The sequence below is a fragment of the Salmo trutta genome, chromosome 10 (assembly GCF_901001165.1).
Source record: "Salmo trutta chromosome 10, fSalTru1.1, whole genome shotgun sequence".
Lineage (NCBI taxonomy): Eukaryota > Metazoa > Chordata > Actinopteri > Salmoniformes > Salmonidae > Salmo > Salmo trutta.
Window position 1 is genome coordinate 45,907,446 of NC_042966.1, and position 18,617 is coordinate 45,926,062.

At 44.7% G+C, this 18,617-nt stretch overlaps 1 protein-coding gene across 1 annotated transcript in view; it reads right to left on the bottom strand.

Moving 5' to 3' along the window:
- Positions 1-18,617, bottom strand: part of LOC115201767 (AT-rich interactive domain-containing protein 4B-like) — a gene marked incomplete at its 3' end in the record, with an annotated part of 156,428 nt that overhangs the window by 41,418 nt on the left and 96,393 nt on the right. Inside the window, exons 10-15 of the mRNA XM_029765655.1 lie at positions 18,274-18,350; positions 15,710-15,861; positions 14,590-14,662; positions 11,183-11,277; positions 10,924-11,021; positions 1,818-2,055 (exon numbers count right to left, since the gene is read on the bottom strand). Coding sequence (XP_029621515.1) covers positions 1,818-2,055; positions 10,924-11,021; positions 11,183-11,277; positions 14,590-14,662; positions 15,710-15,861; positions 18,274-18,350 — 733 coding nt within the window. The remainder of the gene's footprint in view (positions 1-1,817; positions 2,056-10,923; positions 11,022-11,182; positions 11,278-14,589; positions 14,663-15,709; positions 15,862-18,273; positions 18,351-18,617) is intronic.

Genomic DNA, 18,617 nt, shown 5'->3' on the forward strand with positions numbered 1-18,617 from the left:
TTGAATGTCCCTTTGAACATGGTGAAGTTATTAATTACACTTTGGATGGTGTACCAATAGACCCAGTCACTACAAAGATACAGGCGTCCTTCCTAACTCAGTTTCCGGAGAGGAAGGAAATCGATCATTAACCCAGTCCAGGGTTTCCATTAGCTGGTAATGTCTCCGCCTTCTAGATGGTAGCGGGGTGAACAGGCCGTGGCTCGGGTGGCTGAGGTCCCCACATGCTGCCACCACCAGGCTTCACCGTAGGGATGGTGCCAGGTTTCCTCCACACGTGACACTTGGCATTCAGGCCAAATAGTTCAATCTTGGTTTCATCAGACCAGAGAATCTTGTTTCTCATGGTCTGAGAGTCCTTTAGGTGCCTTTTGGCAAACTCCAAGCGGGCTGTCATGTGCCTTATACTAAGGAGTGGCTTCCGTCTGCAAACTACCATTAAGGCCTGATTGGTGGAGTGCTGCAGAGATGGTTGTCCTTCTGGAAGGTTATCCCATCTCCACTGAGGAACTCTGGAGCTCTGTCAGTGACCATCAGGTTCTTGGTCACCTGCCTGACCAAAGCCCTTCTCCCCCGATTGCTCAGTTTGGCCGGGCGGCCAGCTCTAGGAAGAGTCTAGGTGGTTCCAAACTTCTTCCATTTAAGAATGATGGAGGACACTGTGTTCTTGGGGACCTTCAATGCTGCAGAAATGTTTTGGTACCCTTCCCCAGATCTGTGCCAACAGAATCCTGTCTCGGTGCTCTACGGTCAATTCCTTTGACCTCATGGCTTGGTTTTTGCTCTGACATGCACTGTCAACTGAGGGACCGTATATAGACAGGTGTGTGCCTTTCTAAATCATGTCTAATCAATTGAATTGACCACAGGTGGACTCCAATCAAGTTGTAGAAACATCTCAAGGATGATCAATGGAAACAGGATGGCTTTGAGCTCAATTTTGAGTCTCATAGCAAAGGGTCTGAATACTTATGTAAATAAGGTATCCGTTTTTTATTTTAAATACATTTGGTAAAATTTCTAAAGCCCTGTTTTCGCTTTGTCATTATGGGGTATTGTGTGGAAATTGATGAGGATTTTTTATTTTTTTAATCCATTTTAGAATAAGGCTGTAACGTAACAAAATGTGGAACAAGTCAAGGGGTCTGAATAGTTTCCGAAGGCACTGTATATACACAATCCATGTCTCAATTGTCTCAAGACTTAAAAATCCTTCTTTAACCATGTCTCCTCCCCTTCATCTTTGCTGATTGATGTGGATTTAACAAGTGACATCAACAAGGGATCATAGCTTTCACCTGGATTCACCTGGTCAGTCTGTCAAAAGAGCAGGTGTTCCTAATGTTTTGTACACTCAGTGTATAGCCAATATTATAAAATGTGAAAAGTCTCTATTCTTTTTGAAATTTCTACAAGTGTAACATTTACTGTTAATTTCTGATAATAAACAAAACAAAAAAAAAATTGCTATTTCACTTGCTTTGGCAATGTAAACATATGTTTATTTTTTATTTTATTTAACCTTTATTTATCTAGGCAAGTCAGTTAAGAACAAATTCGTATTAACAATGACAGCTAATCCTGGCCAAACCCAAACCCGGATGTCGTTGAGCCAATTGTGCGATGCCCTATGGGACTCCCAATCACAGGCAGTTGTGATACAGCCTGGAATCGAACCAGGGTCTGTAGTGACGCCTCTAGCACTGAGATGCAGTGCCTTAGACTGCTGCGCCACTCAGGAGTTTCCCCATTCCAAAAAAAAAACCTTTGAATTGAGACAGAGAGAGACAGAGTGAGAGCGTGAGAGAGACAGAGACCTTGTAGATGTTAAGCTGAGCGCTGCTGGTCTCTGAGCCCGCTGAGGGTTTCTCACAGTGAGATACTTTCTGCTTCTGTTCCTCTCCGCTGCTGGAGGAGGCTACAGGAGGGACGGTAGCGGCTCCCCCTGACCATGCCTCCCCCGTCTCCCCCTCCGCCTTGGGCTGCTTCAGGGGAAGGTCCATTCGGAAAGTGATGATGCAGGAGGTGCAGTATTCCTCAAACCCATACAGGTACCTGAGGAGGAACCCAACACAACCCATCAACAACCACAAATAAAGGTGTCAACATCAAAACTGTGCCTCCTACACCGCGGGGTCTGGAATTATTGGATTCCTTGATAAAGAGGAGCAATAAAATACTGTATGAAATGATAGACACACAGGCTTCCATCTGCCTTTGCTGCAGAAAGCCTTTGTTGAACTGAAATGGGTATTTAATGCAGTAAAAGCAAGTACATGTTCCAGATTACGGAAAAGGCATCTGATGATTTTATGCGTATGTGGATGGTGCCGTCATTGATCCACACTTAGAAATATCTGGGCTTCTGGATTGACGAAAAGCTATCTTTCAAACAGCATATTGATGAGTGAAGAAATTAAGAATTAAAATAGTATTCTATAGTAACAGGTCCTGCATTTCGTTAAACATCAGAAAACAAAATCACAAAAATATGCTTCTTCTATAGTAACAGGTCCCGTGTTTCATTAAACATCAGAAAACAAAATCACTCAGTCAACATTCATACTGATTACTATGGCGATGTTGTCTCTATGACGATGTCGGTATTGTTTACATAAATGCAGCAGCCACTGTACTGAAGCCATTGGGACACACCATGGAGGATTACACTTTATAACAGCTGGTAGGTTCAGTACCCATCAGGTATAAAGGCTGGTAGGTTCAGTACACATCAGGTATAAAGGCCGGTAGGTTCAGTACCCATCAGGTTTAAAGGCTGGTAGGTTCAGTACACATCAGGTATAAAGGCTGGTAGGTTCAGTACACATCAGGTATAACGGCTGGTAGGTTCAGTACCCATCAGGTTTAAAGGCTGGTAGGTTCAGTACACATCAGGTATAACGGCTGGTAGGTTCAGTACACATCAGGTATAAAGGCTGGTAGGTTCAGTACACATCTGGTATAAAGGCTGGTAGGTTCAGTACACATCTGGTATAAAGGCTGGTAGGTTCAGTACACATCAGGTATAAAGGCCGGTAGGTTCAGTACCCATCAGGTTTAAAGGCTGGTAGGTTCAGTACACATCAGGTATAACGGCTGGTAGGTTCAGTACCCATCAGGTATAAAGGCTGGTAGGTTCAGTACCCATCAGGTATAAAGGCTGGTAGGTTCAGTACACATCAGGTATAAAGGCTGGTAGGTTCAGTACACATCAGGTATAAAGGCTGGTAGGTTCAGTACACATCAGGTATAAAGGCTGGTAGGTTCAGTACACATCAGGTATAACGGCTGGTAGGTTCAGTACCCATCAGGTTTAAAGGCTGGTAGGTTCAGTACACATCAGGTATAACGGCTGGTAGGTTCAGTACACATCAGGTATAAAGGCTGGTAGGTTCAGTACACATCTGGTATAAAGGCTGGTAGGTTCAGTACACATCTGGTATAAAGGCTGGTAGGTTCAGTACACATCAGGTTTAAAGGCTGGTAGGTTCAGTACACATCAGGTATAAAGGCTGGTAGGTTCAGTACCCATCAGGTTTAAAGGCCGGTAGGTTCAGTACACATCTGGTATAACGGCTGGTAGGTTCAGTACACATCAGGTTTAAAGGCTGGTAGGTTCAGTACCCATCAGGTTTAAAGGCTGGTAGGTTCAGTACCCATCAGGTATAAAGGCTGGTAGGTTCAGTACACATCTGGTATAACGGCTGGTAGGTTCAGTACACATCTGGTATAAAGGCTGGTAGTTTCAGTACACATCAGCTGGTAGGTTCAGTATACATCTGGTATAAAGGCTGGTAGGTTCAGTACACATCAGGTATAAAGGCTGGTAGGTTCAGTACACATCAGGTATAAAGGCTGGTAGGTTCAGTACACATCAGGTATAACGGCTGGTAGGTTCAGTACCCATCAGGTATAAAGGCTGGTAGGTTCAGTACCCATCAGGTATAAAGGCTGGTAGGTTCAGTACACATCTGGTATAAAGGCTGGTAGGTTCAGTACACATCAGGTATAAAGGCTGGTAGGTTCAGTACACATCAGGTATAAAGGCTGGTAGGTTCAGTACACATCTGGTATAAAGGCTGGTAGGTTCAGTACCCATCAGGTATAAAGGCTGGTAGGTTCAGTACCCATCAGGTATAAAGGCTGGTAGGTTCAGTACACATCTGGTATAGTGTAATTGTTGTTGATTGTTGGTGTTTATTATGTTTGATAGGTCATCTTTATAAATAAGAATTTGTCCTGTTTTTATTTATTTCACCTTTATTTAACCAAGTAGGCCAGTTGAGAACAAGTTCTCGTTTACAACTGCGACCTGGCCAAGATAAAGCAAAGCTGTGCGACAAAAACAACAACACAGAGTTACACATAAACAAACGTACAGTCAATAACACAATAGAAAAATCTATGTACAGTGTGTGCAAATGTAGAACAATAGGGAGGTAGGCAATAAATAGGCCATAGAGGCGAAATAATTACAATTTAGCATTAACACTGGAGTGATAGACGTGCAGATGATGATGTGCAAGTAGAGATACTGGGGTGCAAAAGAGCAAGAAGATAAATAACAATATGGGGATGAGGTAGTTGGGTGGGCTATTTACAGATGGGCTGTGTGCAGGTACAATGATCGGTAAGCTGCTCTGACAGCTGATGCTTAAAGTTAGAGGGGGAGATATGAATCTCCAGCTTCATTGATTTTTGCAGTTCGTTCCAGTCATTGGCAGCAGAGAACTGGAAGGAAAGGCAGCCAAAGAGGTGTTGACTTTGGGGGTGACTAGAGAGATATACCTGCTGGAGCGAGTGCTACGGGTGGCTTTTGCCATTTTGACCAGTGAACTGAGTTAAGGCGGGGCTTTACCTTGCAAAGACTTATAGATGACCTGGAGCCAGTGAGTTTGGCGACGAATATGTAGCGAGGTCCAGCCAACGAGAGCATACAGGTCGCAATGGTGGGTAGTGTATATGGGGCTTTGGTGACAAAACGGATGGCACTGTGATAGACTGCATCCAATTTGCTGAGTAGAGTGTTGGAGGTTATTTTGTAAATGACATCACCGAAGTCAAGGATCGGCAGGATAGTCAGTTTTACGATGGTATGTTTGGCAGCATGAGTGAAGGATGCTTTGTTGCTAAATAGGAAGCCGATTCTAGATGCAATTTTGGATTGGAGATGCTTAATGTGAGAGTTTACAGTCTAACCAGACACCTAGGTATTTGAAGTTGTCCACATATTCTAAGTCAGAACCATCCAGAGTAGTGATGCTAGTCGGTCGGGCTGGTGTGGGCAGCAATCGGTTGAAGAGCATGCATTTAGTTTTACTAGCGTCTAAAAGCAGTTGGACGTCACGGAAGGAGAGTTGTGTGGCATTGAAGCTTGTTTGAAGGTTTGTTAACACAGTGTCCAAAGATGGGCCAGATGTATACAGAATGGTGTCGTCTGCGTATAGGTGGATCAGAGGATCACCAGCAGCAAGAGCGACATCATTGACATATACAGAGAAAAGAGTCGGCCACAAGAATTGAACCCTGTGGCACCCCCATAGAGACTGCCAGAGTTCTGGACAACAGCCCCTCCGAGTTGACACACTAAACTCTATCTGAGAAGTAGTTGGTGAACCAAGCGAGGCAGTCATTTGAGAAACTAAGGCTATTGAGTCTGCCGATAAGAATGTGGTGATTGACAGAGTCGAAAGCTTTGGCCAGGTCGATGAAGACGGCTGCACAGTACTGTCTTTTATCGATGGGGGTTATGATATTGTTTAGGACCTTGAGCATGGCTGAGGTACACCCATGACCAGCTCAGAAACCAGATTGCATAGTGGAGAAGGTACGGTGGGATTCAAAACTTGGCTTTTGAAGATTTTAGAAAGGCAGGGCAGGATGGATATAGGTCTGTAGCAGTTTGGGTCTAGAGTGTCTCCCCCTTTGAAGAGGGGGGGGGATGACCGAGGAAGCTTTCCCATCTTTGGGGATCTCAAATGATACGAAAGAGAGGTTGAACAGGCTAGTAATAGGGGTTGCAACAATTATGGCAGATAATTTTAGAAAGAGAGGGTCCAGATTGTCTAGCCCAGCTGATTTGTAGGGATACAGATTTTGCAGCTCTTTCAGAACATTAGCTGTCTGGATTTGGGTGAAGGAGAAGCGGAGGGGGCTTGGGCAAGTTGCTGCAGGTGGGTGCAGAGCTGTAGACCGAGGTAGGGGTAGCCAGGTGGAAAGCATGGCCAGCCGTAGAAAAATGCTTATTGATTTATCGGTGGTGACAGTGTTTCCTAGCCTCAGTGCAGTGGGCAGCTGGGAGGAGGTGCTCTTATTCTCCATGGACTTTACAGTGTCCCAAAACGTTTTGGAATTAGTGCTACAGGATGCAAATTTCTGTTTGAAAAAGCTAACCTTAGCTTTCCTAACTGACTGTGTATTTTGGTTCCTGACTTCCCTGAAAAGTTGCATGTGACAAATAACATTTGATTTGATTTGGAATATTACTACACAGGTCATACACAAAGTTAGCGAGCTAGCTAAAAGTACACTTAGCCAGCCAGCTAACGTTAGCGAGCTAGCTAAATGTACACTTAGCCAGCCAGCTAACGTTAGCGAGCTAGCTAACAGTACACTTAGCCAGCCAGCCAGCTAACGTTAGCGAGCTAGCTAACAGTACACTTAGCCAGCCAGCTAACGTTAGCGAGCTAGCTAACAGTACACTTAGCCAGCCAGCCAGCTAACGTTAGCGAGCTAGCTAACAGTACACTTAGCCAGCCAGCTAACGTTAGCGAGCTAGCTAACAGTACACTTAGCCAGCCAGCTAACGTTAGCGAGCTAGCTAACAGTACACTTTAACTTGAAATGAAAATGACTTTCTGACTAAATTAGAAATGTGTAATATCTGAAAATGTAGCTACAGTAACTAGACTATCTTACCTGTATACATGGCTGGATGCTTCTCTCTCTCTGTCACGGATGCCACGGTCAATCAGCTCTTTGAAATCCAGTTTCAACGGTTCAGAGCTGCCCTTCATAATGTCATTAAAACCCACATGAACTACGATAGAATCCATTTCCATGTCCTTGCGTGGTACATTCGGGATCAACATAGTAACTTCATTTACTCGAGCTCCAGGATGGGACATTGTTTTTGCACCAGGAACAGTCACATTTCTTACCATGGAGCTTCCCAAAATCATGGCTGGTGAGAAGGACGAGGAAATCCACCCACTCCCACCTTTCACAGGATTCGGAGAACCCTAAAAAGACGGGTGAGAGGCAGGATAACTTAAGTCCGTAGCTCCCGGTGTCTGGTGCAGGCCTCCGACAGATGGAGAAGCCCCGCTCGATCCAGAGCAGGGAAGGAAGGTTGCCCACGTCAACTTAGAAATCGAAGGAAAAGGCGCTGCGGCCGCAGACACAGGTACCCCCACCGACGAAGGTGCAGGAAGATCAGGCTCCAGGATGGCGAAACTTTTTGTTGTTTGTATCCGCTTCGGTCTTCTCGCTGGGAGTGTAGACTGCTTTGAGGGAGGCCACTGACTTCGGCTTCCACGGCTCGTGACAAGTGACCATCTTTGATTGCCATGTTCCTCTGGCTGTGCTCCTTCGACTCCGCTATCAGATGGGGGAGCTCCGGGCAACACCGGCTAGTCGGATAATGACAAACGACAAGGCAGAGATGCATCCAACATGCGCGAACGCTGTCTAGCCACCGGTGTAGAAAAGGTAAACATTCCTCTCTGCGTTTACATAGGCTGGTGACCTGCGTGATCAAGAGAGCCACCTCAAGACTATAATCCTCGGCAAGTAAACAATTGCCGCATTGGAACTCTGAGTGGTCTGGTTTGTACTGAAACAAAGTGTAGTAGATACAGCTCCTACAGCACTGGAACACAGTGGTCTGGTTTATCCTGAAACAGATCGTAGAAGATACAGCTCCTACAGCACTGGAACACAGTGGTCTGGTTTGTCCTGAAACAGATCGTAGTAGATACAGCTCCTACAGCACTGGAACACAGTGGTCTGGTTTATCCTGTAACAGATCGTAGTAGATACAGCTCCTACAGCACTGGAACACAGTGGTCTGGTTTATCCTGAAACAGATCGTAGTAGATACAGCACTGGAACACAGTGGTCTGGTTTGTCCTGTAACAGATCGTAGTAGATACAGCACTGGAAAACAGTGGTCTGGTTTGTCCTGAAACAGATCGTAGTAGATACAGCTCCTACAGCACTGGAACACAGTGGTCTGGTTTATCCTGAAACAGATCGTAGTAGATACAGCTCCTACAGCACTGGAACACAGTGGTCTGGTTTATCCTGAAACAGATCGTAGTAGATACAGCTCCTACAGCACTGGAACACAGTGGTCTGGTTTGTCCTGAAACAGATCATAGTAGATACAACTCCTACAGCACTGGAACACAGTGGTCTGGTTTATCCTGAAACAGATCGTAGTAGATACAGCTCCTACAGCACTGGAACACAGTGGTCTGGTTTATCCTGAAACAGATCATAGTAGATACAGCTCCTACAGCACTAGAACACAGTGGTCTGGTTTATCCTGAAACAGATCGTAGTAGATACAGCTCCTACAGCACTGGAACACAGTGGTCTGGTTTATACTGTAACAGATCGTAGTAGATACAGCTCCTACAGCACTGGAACACAGTGGTCTGGTTTATCCTGAAACAGATCGTAGTAGATACAGCACTGGAACACAGTGGTCTGGTTTATCCTGTAACAGATCGTAGTAGATACAGCTCCTACAGCACTGGAACACAGTGGTCTGGTTTGTCCTGTAACAGATCGTAGTAGATACAGCATTGGAACACAGTGGTCTGGTTTATCCTGAAACAGATCGTAGTAGATACAGCACTGGAACACAGTGGTCTGGTTTATCCTGAAACAGATCGTAGTAGATACAGCTCCTACAGCACTGGAACACAGTGGTCTGGTTTGTCCTGAAACAGATCGTAGTAGATACAGCACTGGAACACAGTGGTCTGGTTTGTCCTGTAACAGATCGTAGTAGATACAGCTCCTACAGCACTGGAACACAGTGGTCTGGTTTGTCCTGTAACAGATCGTAGTAGATACAGCTCCTACAGCACTGGAACACAGTGGTCTGGTTTGTCCTGTAACAGATCGTAGTAGATACAGCTCCTACAGCACTGGAACACAGTGGCCTGGTTTGTCCTGTAACAGATCGTAGTAGATATAGCACTGGAACACAGTGGTCTGGTTTATCCTGAAACAGATCGTAGTAGATACAGCACTGGAACACAGTGGTCTGGTTTGTCCTGAAACAGATCGTAGTAGATACAGCTCCTACAGCACTGGAACACAGTGGTCTGGTTTGTCCTGTAACAGATCGTAGTAGATACAGCTCCTACAGCACTGGAACACAGTGGTCTGGTTTGTCCTGAAACAGATCGTAGTAGATACAGCACTGGAACACAGTGGTCTGGTTTGTCCTGTAACAGATCATAGTAGATACAGCTCCTACAGCACTGGAACACAGTGGTCTGGTTTGTCCTGAAACAGATCGTAGTAGATACAGCTCCTACAGCACTGGAACACAGTGGTCTGGTTTATCCTGAAACAAAGCTTAGAAGATAAAGCTCCTACAGCTCTGGAACCATTCATTTACCTCTCCAGATAAAGAGGGCTCCATTACAAAACTCATCTGGTACCAAGTTAGTTAGCTTGATGGCTAACAGCTTAGCGTCTCTGTCAAGCAGGCTTCAACCTGTCTGTTAAGTGGGATTCCGGGACAATAAATAGCGGTCTTAGCTGTTAAAAGCTAATGAATCCACGTAAAAACAAACCAAGTGTTTCCAGCATACAGTGTTCAGCTGGCAACTCTGATGACGTCACTCCACAATTAGAGCCTTGCCTGTTGATTCTGTCTATATAAGGTCCCACCGTTGACAGTGCATGTCAGAGCAAAAACCAAGCCATGAGGTCGAAGGAATTGTCCGTAGAGCTCCGAGACAGGATTCTGTTGGCACAGATCTGGGGAAGGGTACCAAAACATTTCTGCAGTGTTGAAGGTCCCCAAGAACACAGTGGCCTCCATCATTCTTAAATGGAAGAAGTTTGGAACCACCGAGACTCTTCCTAGAGCTGGCCAGCCTGGCCAAACTGAGCAATCGGGAGAGAAGGACCTTGGTCAGGGAGGTGGACCAAGAACCCGATGGTCACTGACAGAGCTCCCAATCCAATTCTGACAGAGTGTGAAAAGCTGTCATCAAGGCAAAGGGTAACTACTTTGAAAAATCTCAAATATAAAACATATTTTGATTTGTTTGACTCTTTTTTGGTTACTACATGATTCCATATGTGTTATTTAATTATTCTACAATGTAGAAAATAGTAAAAATAAAGAAAAACCCTGGAATGAGTAGGTGTGTCCAAACGTTTGACTGGTACCGTACCGTATATATTTCTTACTTTATTTATACATTTAAGTTAATAAAGGATTTACAAAGACAACCTGTCAAACACCACAACAATCAACAACAATTACACAATGCCTGATGTGTACTGAACCTACCAGCCATAATAAAGTGCAATGCGTTACGATAAACTGTGTCCAAATGGTTTCAATAGTGGCAGCTGCATTTATTATAGTCAATAACTGTCGAAAAAGGCTCAGTGCCACTATCCTCATAAGGTGAAGTATTGAAAACAGGGGTAGACAATCATTTTGACACCTATCTTTTGGAGAATTGTTTTTATTACTTGTTAAAATCTCTTTCTCTTAGACATTGGATTATGATAAAAATATATACATATTTTATGAGCATACAGTATAGCTCAGTATTTAGTTATTTTATACAGTCTTTTTTATACAATCTTTATCAAGGGTGTCAATAATTTCGGACCCCACTGTATATGTCCTAAAATATGCAGGGCCGGAGTGGCAATACGTACTTGCGGTAAGCACATTTGACGTTGTAGCCGGCGGCAGAGTTAAGAACAGGGATTCCCAGAGCCTGGTAGACGGTCTTCCATACGGACCCGCTCTCAATCTGCTCAGGACACGAGACAACAGGACACAGAGAAATAGAGACATTAGAGATTCAACATTTCTGTCAGAGTGGTAGCCAATAAGTCACAAGAGAACATTCACTAAGGACAAAGGCTGGTGAAATCTACAAAATGGTTATGATCAGTGGAGCTGGGTACACACGTCATGAAAGCCTCCCAGTTTCTGCACCAGTCTGTAGAGCTTGAAGAGGTCCAGGTTCCTGTAGCCCAGCACTGGTTTCTTGTTGATGGGGGTTCCTACAGGAGGATAAACAACACAATGTTTAGATGAAAACAGGTTCAGAAGTAGTGGACACACATCTAGCTACTTTCAGGTGCAAGGTACATAAAGTTTGTTCAAAACGTAACACTCAAACTAGTTTTGTCGCAATACCAGAATTTTGACTTCGATACCAATACCAGGTTTAGTATCATGATACTAAATACCGAAACGATACTCAATTCTAAAACGATACTCAATACTAAAACGATACTCAATACTAAAACAATACTCAATACTAAAACAATACTCAATACTAAAACAATACTCAATACTATAACGATACTCAATACTATAACGATACTCAATACTACAACGATACTCAATACTAAAACGATACTCAATACTAAAACAATACTCAATACTAAAACGATACTCAATACTAAAACGATACTCAATACTAAAACGATACTCAATACTACAACGATACTCAATACTACAACGATACCACAGCAAAAAAAAGAAAGCTTATTAGCTAGTCACAGAATAATAATTTTTTTAAACAATATGTTGATACCTGGTGGAACTAAAATAACAAATAGAAAATCTTCTATTCTATATTCAATTTCTTAAAACACCATGTTGAATAACAGAAGAATATCTTCAATATTCCCTTTGCAAAACCATATCTGAGACTCAGAGCAGACATCATTTTACAATTACACTTAAACTGTTTTAAAATTCTATTTGATACATAGAGTTCATTTGCTCATCTATGGCATGAATATTGGGTCAAAAGACATTCATTAGAGCTATGACTCATTACTCATTCCAGCTAAATAATTGAATGTAATAAATTAATAGCTTAGTTCCAAAACGACATAAAAATACTGAAGTTCATTTCTGAAGCTTCTACATTGCAATAGTCTACACACCATAGAAATACAACAGATTTCATACAGCAGTCTGCATTTCAACTCCCAGAGTGCAATGCTCCACCCAGGGCTTCTGGCTGGCTAGTGTTAGCAAGCCCAGACAAACGTGAAGTAGTCTGAATATATTGCTGTCAGTTATGACATACTATAATGCTCTTATGAATGTTAAGCTGAATGTATGTTAATGTCATTGTCACAAAAAAAAATATCTAATTTAATTGCTAGTAGAATAACGTTACAATGCAAATGTCATGGGTAAAATAGTTATGTCATTTTGGAACTAAACCTCTCTTCCTCTGCTTCATAACACCTTTTGCTTAGTTGTTTTGGTGGGCTGGCCCTCAACTGCTCTGTAATCAAAGTATTCCCATAGTTCGCTTCTGTAGACAGTTTTGTCAACAAGCTGTGAGTGTGGAGGTATGATGTTTTCGTTAGCAAAAACCATGCTGATGGCTTTTTCTCTCCTCTCGCTTGCTTCTCAAAAGTGGCTTATGCTGTGCCAGCTGCATGAGCAAGTAGCCTGGCTAGCTTACTACTGTCCCCTAGAGAAGACAAATAGCCTGGCTAGCTTACTACTGCCCCTTAGAGAAGACAAGTAGCCTGGCTAGCTTAATACTGTCCCCTAGAGAAGACAAGTAGCCTGGCTAGCTTACTACTGTCCCCTAGAGAAGACAAGTAGCCTGGCTAGCTTACTACTGTCCCCTAGAGAAGACAAATAGCCTGGCTAGCTTACTACTGCCCCTTAGAGAAGACAAGTAGCCTGGCTAGCTTACTACTGTCCCCTAGAGAAGAGAAGTAGCCTGGCTAGCTTACTACTGTCCCCTAGAGAAGACAAGTAGCCTGGCTAGGTTACTACTGTCCCCTAGAGAAGACAAGTAGCCTGGCTAGCTTACTACTGTCCCCTAGAGAAGACAAGTAGCCTGGCTAGCTTACTACTGTCCCCTAGAGAAGACAAGTAGCCTGGCTAGCTTACTACTGTCCCCTAGAGAAGACAAGTAGCCTGGCTAGCTTACTACTGTCCCCTAGAGAAGACAAATAGCCTGGCTAGCTTACTACTGCCCCTTAGAGAAGACAAGTAGCCTGGCTAGCTTACTACTGTCCCCTTAGAGAAGACAAGTAGCCTGGCTAGCTTACTACTGCCCCTTAGAGAAGACAAGTAGCCTGGCTAGCTTACTACTGTCCCCTAGAGAAGACAAATAGCCTGGCTAGCTTACTACTGCCCCTTAGAGAAGACAAGTAGCCTGGCTAGCTTACTACTGTCCCCTAGAGAAGACAAGTAGCCTGGCTAGCTTACTACTGCCCCCTAGAGAAGACAAGTAGCCTGGCTAGCTACTGCCCCCTAGAGAAGACAAGTAGCCTGGCTAGCTTACTACTGCCCCCTAGAGAAGACAAGTAGCCTGGCTAGCTTACTACTGTCCCCTAGAGAAGACAAGTAGCCTGGCTAGCTTACTACTGCCCCTTAGAGAAGACAAGTAGCCTGGCTAGCTTACTACTGTCCCCTAGAGAAGACAAGTAGCCTGGCTAGCTTACTACTGCCCCCTAGAGAAGACAAGTAGCCTGGCTAGCTTACTACTGTCCCCTAGAGAAGACAAGTAGCCTGGCTAGCTTACTACTGTCCCCTAGAGAAGACAAGTAGCCTGGCTAGCTTACTACTGCCCCTTAGAGAAGACAAGTAGCCTGGCTAGCTTACTACTGCCCCCTAGAGAAGACAAGTAGCCTGGCTAGCTTACTACTGTCCCCTAGAGAAGACAAGTAGCCTGGCTAGGTTACTACTGTCCCCTAGAGAAGACAAGTAGCCTGGCTAGCTTACTACTGCCCCTTAGAGAAGACAAGTAGCCTGGCTAGGTTACTACTGTCCCCTAGAGAAGACAAGTAGCCTGGCTAGCTTACTACTGTCCCCTAGAGAAGACAAGTAGCCTGGCTAGCTTACTACTGTCCCCTAGAGAAGACAAGTAGCCTGGCTAGTTTACTACTGTCCCCTAGAGAAGACAAGTAGCCTGGCTAGCTTACTACTGCCCCCTAGAGAAGACAAGTAGCCTGGCTAGCTTACTACTGTCCCCTAGAGAAGACAAGTAGCCTGGCTAGCTTACTACTGTCCCCTAGAGAAGACAAGTAGCCTGGCTAGTTTACTACTGCCCCCTTGAGAAGATTCAGACAAATTACTAGACTGACTCGATCCTCTCAATCCGTACATGACGTGAGACACATTTGACAGAAGTAGTGAAAGTAACAAATTGTAATGGGTAACTGTTTTTCATGTTGTAGTATCAGAAAGGTAGTGAAGTTGCAGTACACCATGCAACACTACAGTAAACTGAGGGGAGAATTCAGCTCTGTGGGAGGAGGCAGTTCTCTATCAGTCTAGATGAGCGGATCAAACAGGAGTTGGGATTGATCTTAAAGAGTGTGTCTCACCTCTGTCCTCCATGAACTTGTACAGCTGCTGCAAGAAATTCTCTCTCTCCTCGGGGAAGGGCTCCACTTCCTCCTGCACACAGGAACAGGAAATTACAACACAGATGACCTTGACTCCTATAATAATAATATTCATCATTTTGGTGGGGGCTTATATTTTCCTGTTACACACAAGTGTGAAATGGAAATGTGTTTTCTGCATATCCCAACTCCCACTGAGACACCCGCAAGGATTGGGGTCACAGCCAAGATCACCGTTGCAGAGCGCCCCTGGAGCAATTAAGGTTAAGTGCCTTGCTCAAGGGCACAGCGACAGGTTTTTCACCTTGTCGGCTCCGGTATTCGAACAGGCGACCTTACGTGACATGCTCTAACCTCGAGGTTACCTGCCGCCCTGAAAGGGGTGTGTCACATTCATGCCCTGGACAATTAAAATTCCTTCCAACATCATGTATATACTGTGTGAAAAGAAAGGGTCCTAGAATGAGATTTTATGCCCTCCTGTGACTTACAATTTATTTTTATTTTTTTACTTTACATGTCGTTAAATGTCCATGTTTATTTTACCTTTATTTAACTAGGCAAGTCAGTTAAGAACAAATTCTTATTTTCAATGACGGCCTAGGAACAGTGGGTTAACTGCCTTGTTCAGGGGCAGAATGACAGATTTGTACCTTGTCAACTCGGGGATTCAAACTTGCAACCTTTCGGTTACTAGTCCAACGCTCTAACCACTAGGCTACCTGCTGGTTACTAGTCCAACGCTCTAACCACTAGGCTACCTGCTGGTTACTAGTCCAACGCTCTAACCACTAGGCTACCTGCTGGTTACTAGTCCAACGCTCTATCCACTAGGCTACCTGCTGGTTACTAGTCCAACGCTCTAACCACTAGACTACCTGCTGGTTACTAGTCCAACGCTCTAACCACTAGGCTACCTGCTGGTTACTAGTCCAACGCTCTAACCACTAGGCTACCCTGCCGCCTCGAAAATGTTGTTAAATGTTCATGTCTTTTAGCAGCCAGAGGTCAATACAAACTGATGCGTTTCAGCGACAAACTTCATCAGCGTGAATTATTAGCCAGCAGGATAAAGACTGAATAACATGACCATGAATACCTCCTCTTCTTCGCTGGCGTCTTCCTCCTGTTCTTCCTCATCATCATCATCGTCATCATCTTCCTCACTGCTGGAACTCTCGTCCTTCACCTCTGTCCTCCAGGAGCTGGGCACTGCTGCCTGATGCACGAACTCCAGAGCCTCATCCAGCGCTGACACACACACACACACACACCGGAGACACACACACACACACCGGACACACACACACACACACCGGACACACACACACCGGACACACACACACACCACATTGAGGGCCACTGACCTCCATAATACATACAGGGCATTCAGAAAGTATTCAGACCCATTTCCTTTTTCCACATTTTGTTACGCTACATCCCTATTCTAAAATGGAATCAACACCTTATTTACTTAAGCATTCAGACCCTTCGCTATGAGACTCTAAATTGAGCTCAGGTGCATCCTGTTTCCATTGATCATCCTTGAGATGTTTCTACGTCTTGATTGGAGTCCACCTGTGGTAAATTCAATTGTTTTTAGCATGATTTGGGAAGGCACACACCAGTCTATATAAGGTCCCACAGTTAACAGTGCATCTCAGAACAAAAACCAAGCCATGAGGTCTAAGGAATTGTCTGTAGAGCACCGAGACAGGATTCTGTTGGCACAGATCTGGGGAAGGGTACCAAAACATTTCTGCAGCGTTGAAGGTCCCCAAGAACACAGTGGCCTCCATCATTCTTAAATGGAAAAGGTTTGGAACCACCAAGACTCTTCCTAGAGCTGGCCACCCGGCCAAACTAAGCAATCGGGGGAGAAGGGCCTTGGTCAGGGAGGTGACCAAGAACCTGATGGTAACTCTGACAGAGCTCCAGAGTTCCTCTGTGGAGATGGGAGAACCTTCCAGAAGGACAACCATCTCTGCTGCACTCCACCAATCAGGCCTTTATGGTAGTGTGGCCAGACGGAAGCCACTCCTCAGTAAAAGGCACATGACAGCCCGCTTGGAGTTTGCCAAAAGGCACCTAGAGGACTCCCAGACCATGAGAAACAAGATTCTCTGGTATGATGAAACCAAGATTGAACTCTTTGGCCTGAATGCCAAGCGTCACGTCTGGAGGAAACCTGGCACCATCCCTAAGGTGAAGCATGGTGGTGGCAGCATCATGCTGTGGGGATGTTTTTCAGCAGCAGGATCGAGGCAAAGTTGAACGGAGCAAAGTACAGAGGTCCTTCATGAAAACCTGCTCCAGAGCGCTCTGGACCTCAGACTGGGGCGAAGGTTCACCTTCCAACAGGACAACAACTCTAAGCACACAGCCAAGACAACGCAGGAGTGGCTTTGGGACAAGGCTCTGAATGTCCTTGAGTGGCCCAGCCAGAGCCCGGACATGAACCCGATCTAACATCTCTGGAGAGACCTGAAAATAGCTGTGCAGTGATGCTCCCCATCCAACCTGACAGAGCTTGAGAGGATACTTCCAAATGCACTGTACGTCCCTCACAGATTATTACCTCCATAATACATATGCCCCTCACAGATTATTACCTCCATAATACATATGCCCCTCACAGATTATTACCTCCATAATACATATGCCCCTCACAGATTATTACCACCATAATACATATGCCCCTCAGATTATTACCACCATGGCCCTCACAGATTATTACCTCCATATGCCCCTCACAGATTATTACCACCATAATACATATGCCTCTCACAGATTATTACCATGTCCCTCACAGATTATTACCTCCATGTCCCTCACAGATTATTACCTCTGTGCCCCTCACAGATTATTACCTCCATATGCCCCTCACAGATTATTACCACCATAATACATATGCCCCTCACAGATTATTACCACCATAATACATATGCCTCTCACAGATTGTTACCACCATAATACATATGCCCCTCACAGATTATTACCACCATGCACTCACAGATTATTACCTCCATAATATATATGCCCCTCACAGATTATTACCACCATGCCTCTCACAGATTATTACCTCCATAATACATATGCCCCTCACAGATTATTACCACCATGTCCCTCACAGATTATTACCTCCATAATACATATGCCCCTCACAGATTATTACCTCCATAATACATATGCCCCTCACAGATTATTACCTCCATAATACATATGCCCCTCACAGATTATTACCTCCATAATACATATGCCCCTCACAGATTATTACCTCCATAATACATATGTCCCTCACAGATTATTACCTCCATAATACATATGCCCCTCAGATTATTACCTCCATAATACAGGGTAAGAAAATGTCCGTTCGGGAAGGAAATGACATCATGACCCGGCCGTGATCACAAAGCATCTCAGGCTAGGAGTGCTGCTGATCTACAGTCAGTTTAGATAATGAACAAGACTACATGGTCTGACAGAGAGGACCTAAACATCACTCCTACTCTAAAACACATTATGAATACACGGACCCTGGTGAATCAGTCTGTCTATGCTAGAGGAAGACGTTCCTCCTCTTCTCTCTTCATCCTCCTGCTCTTCCCCTCTCCACCTCCTCCCCTCCTCAGGGGTGAACACAGACAGACAGTGATATCTCACCTGGCTTGAGCCCTGCATCAGCTTTAGGAGGAGAGTCTGTGTCCATCACTCTCACGTCCTTCCTCAGCACAGTGTTACTGAAAAAGAGACACAACTTCAGCCAAAATCAACAACACAAACTAAAAGTGTCAAATGTAACCGTTTGCACAGAGAACTCAGACTCTGAACAGCTAGAGGGGGTTGGTTAGGGGGGTTGAGAGGGGGTTGGTTAGGGGGGTTGAGAGGGGGTTAGTTAGGGGTGATGGAGAGGGGGTTAGTTAGGGGGGTTGGAGAGGGGGTTAGTTAGGGGTGATTGAGAGGGGGTTGGTTAGGGGGGTTGAGAGGGGGTTAGTTAGGGGGGTAGT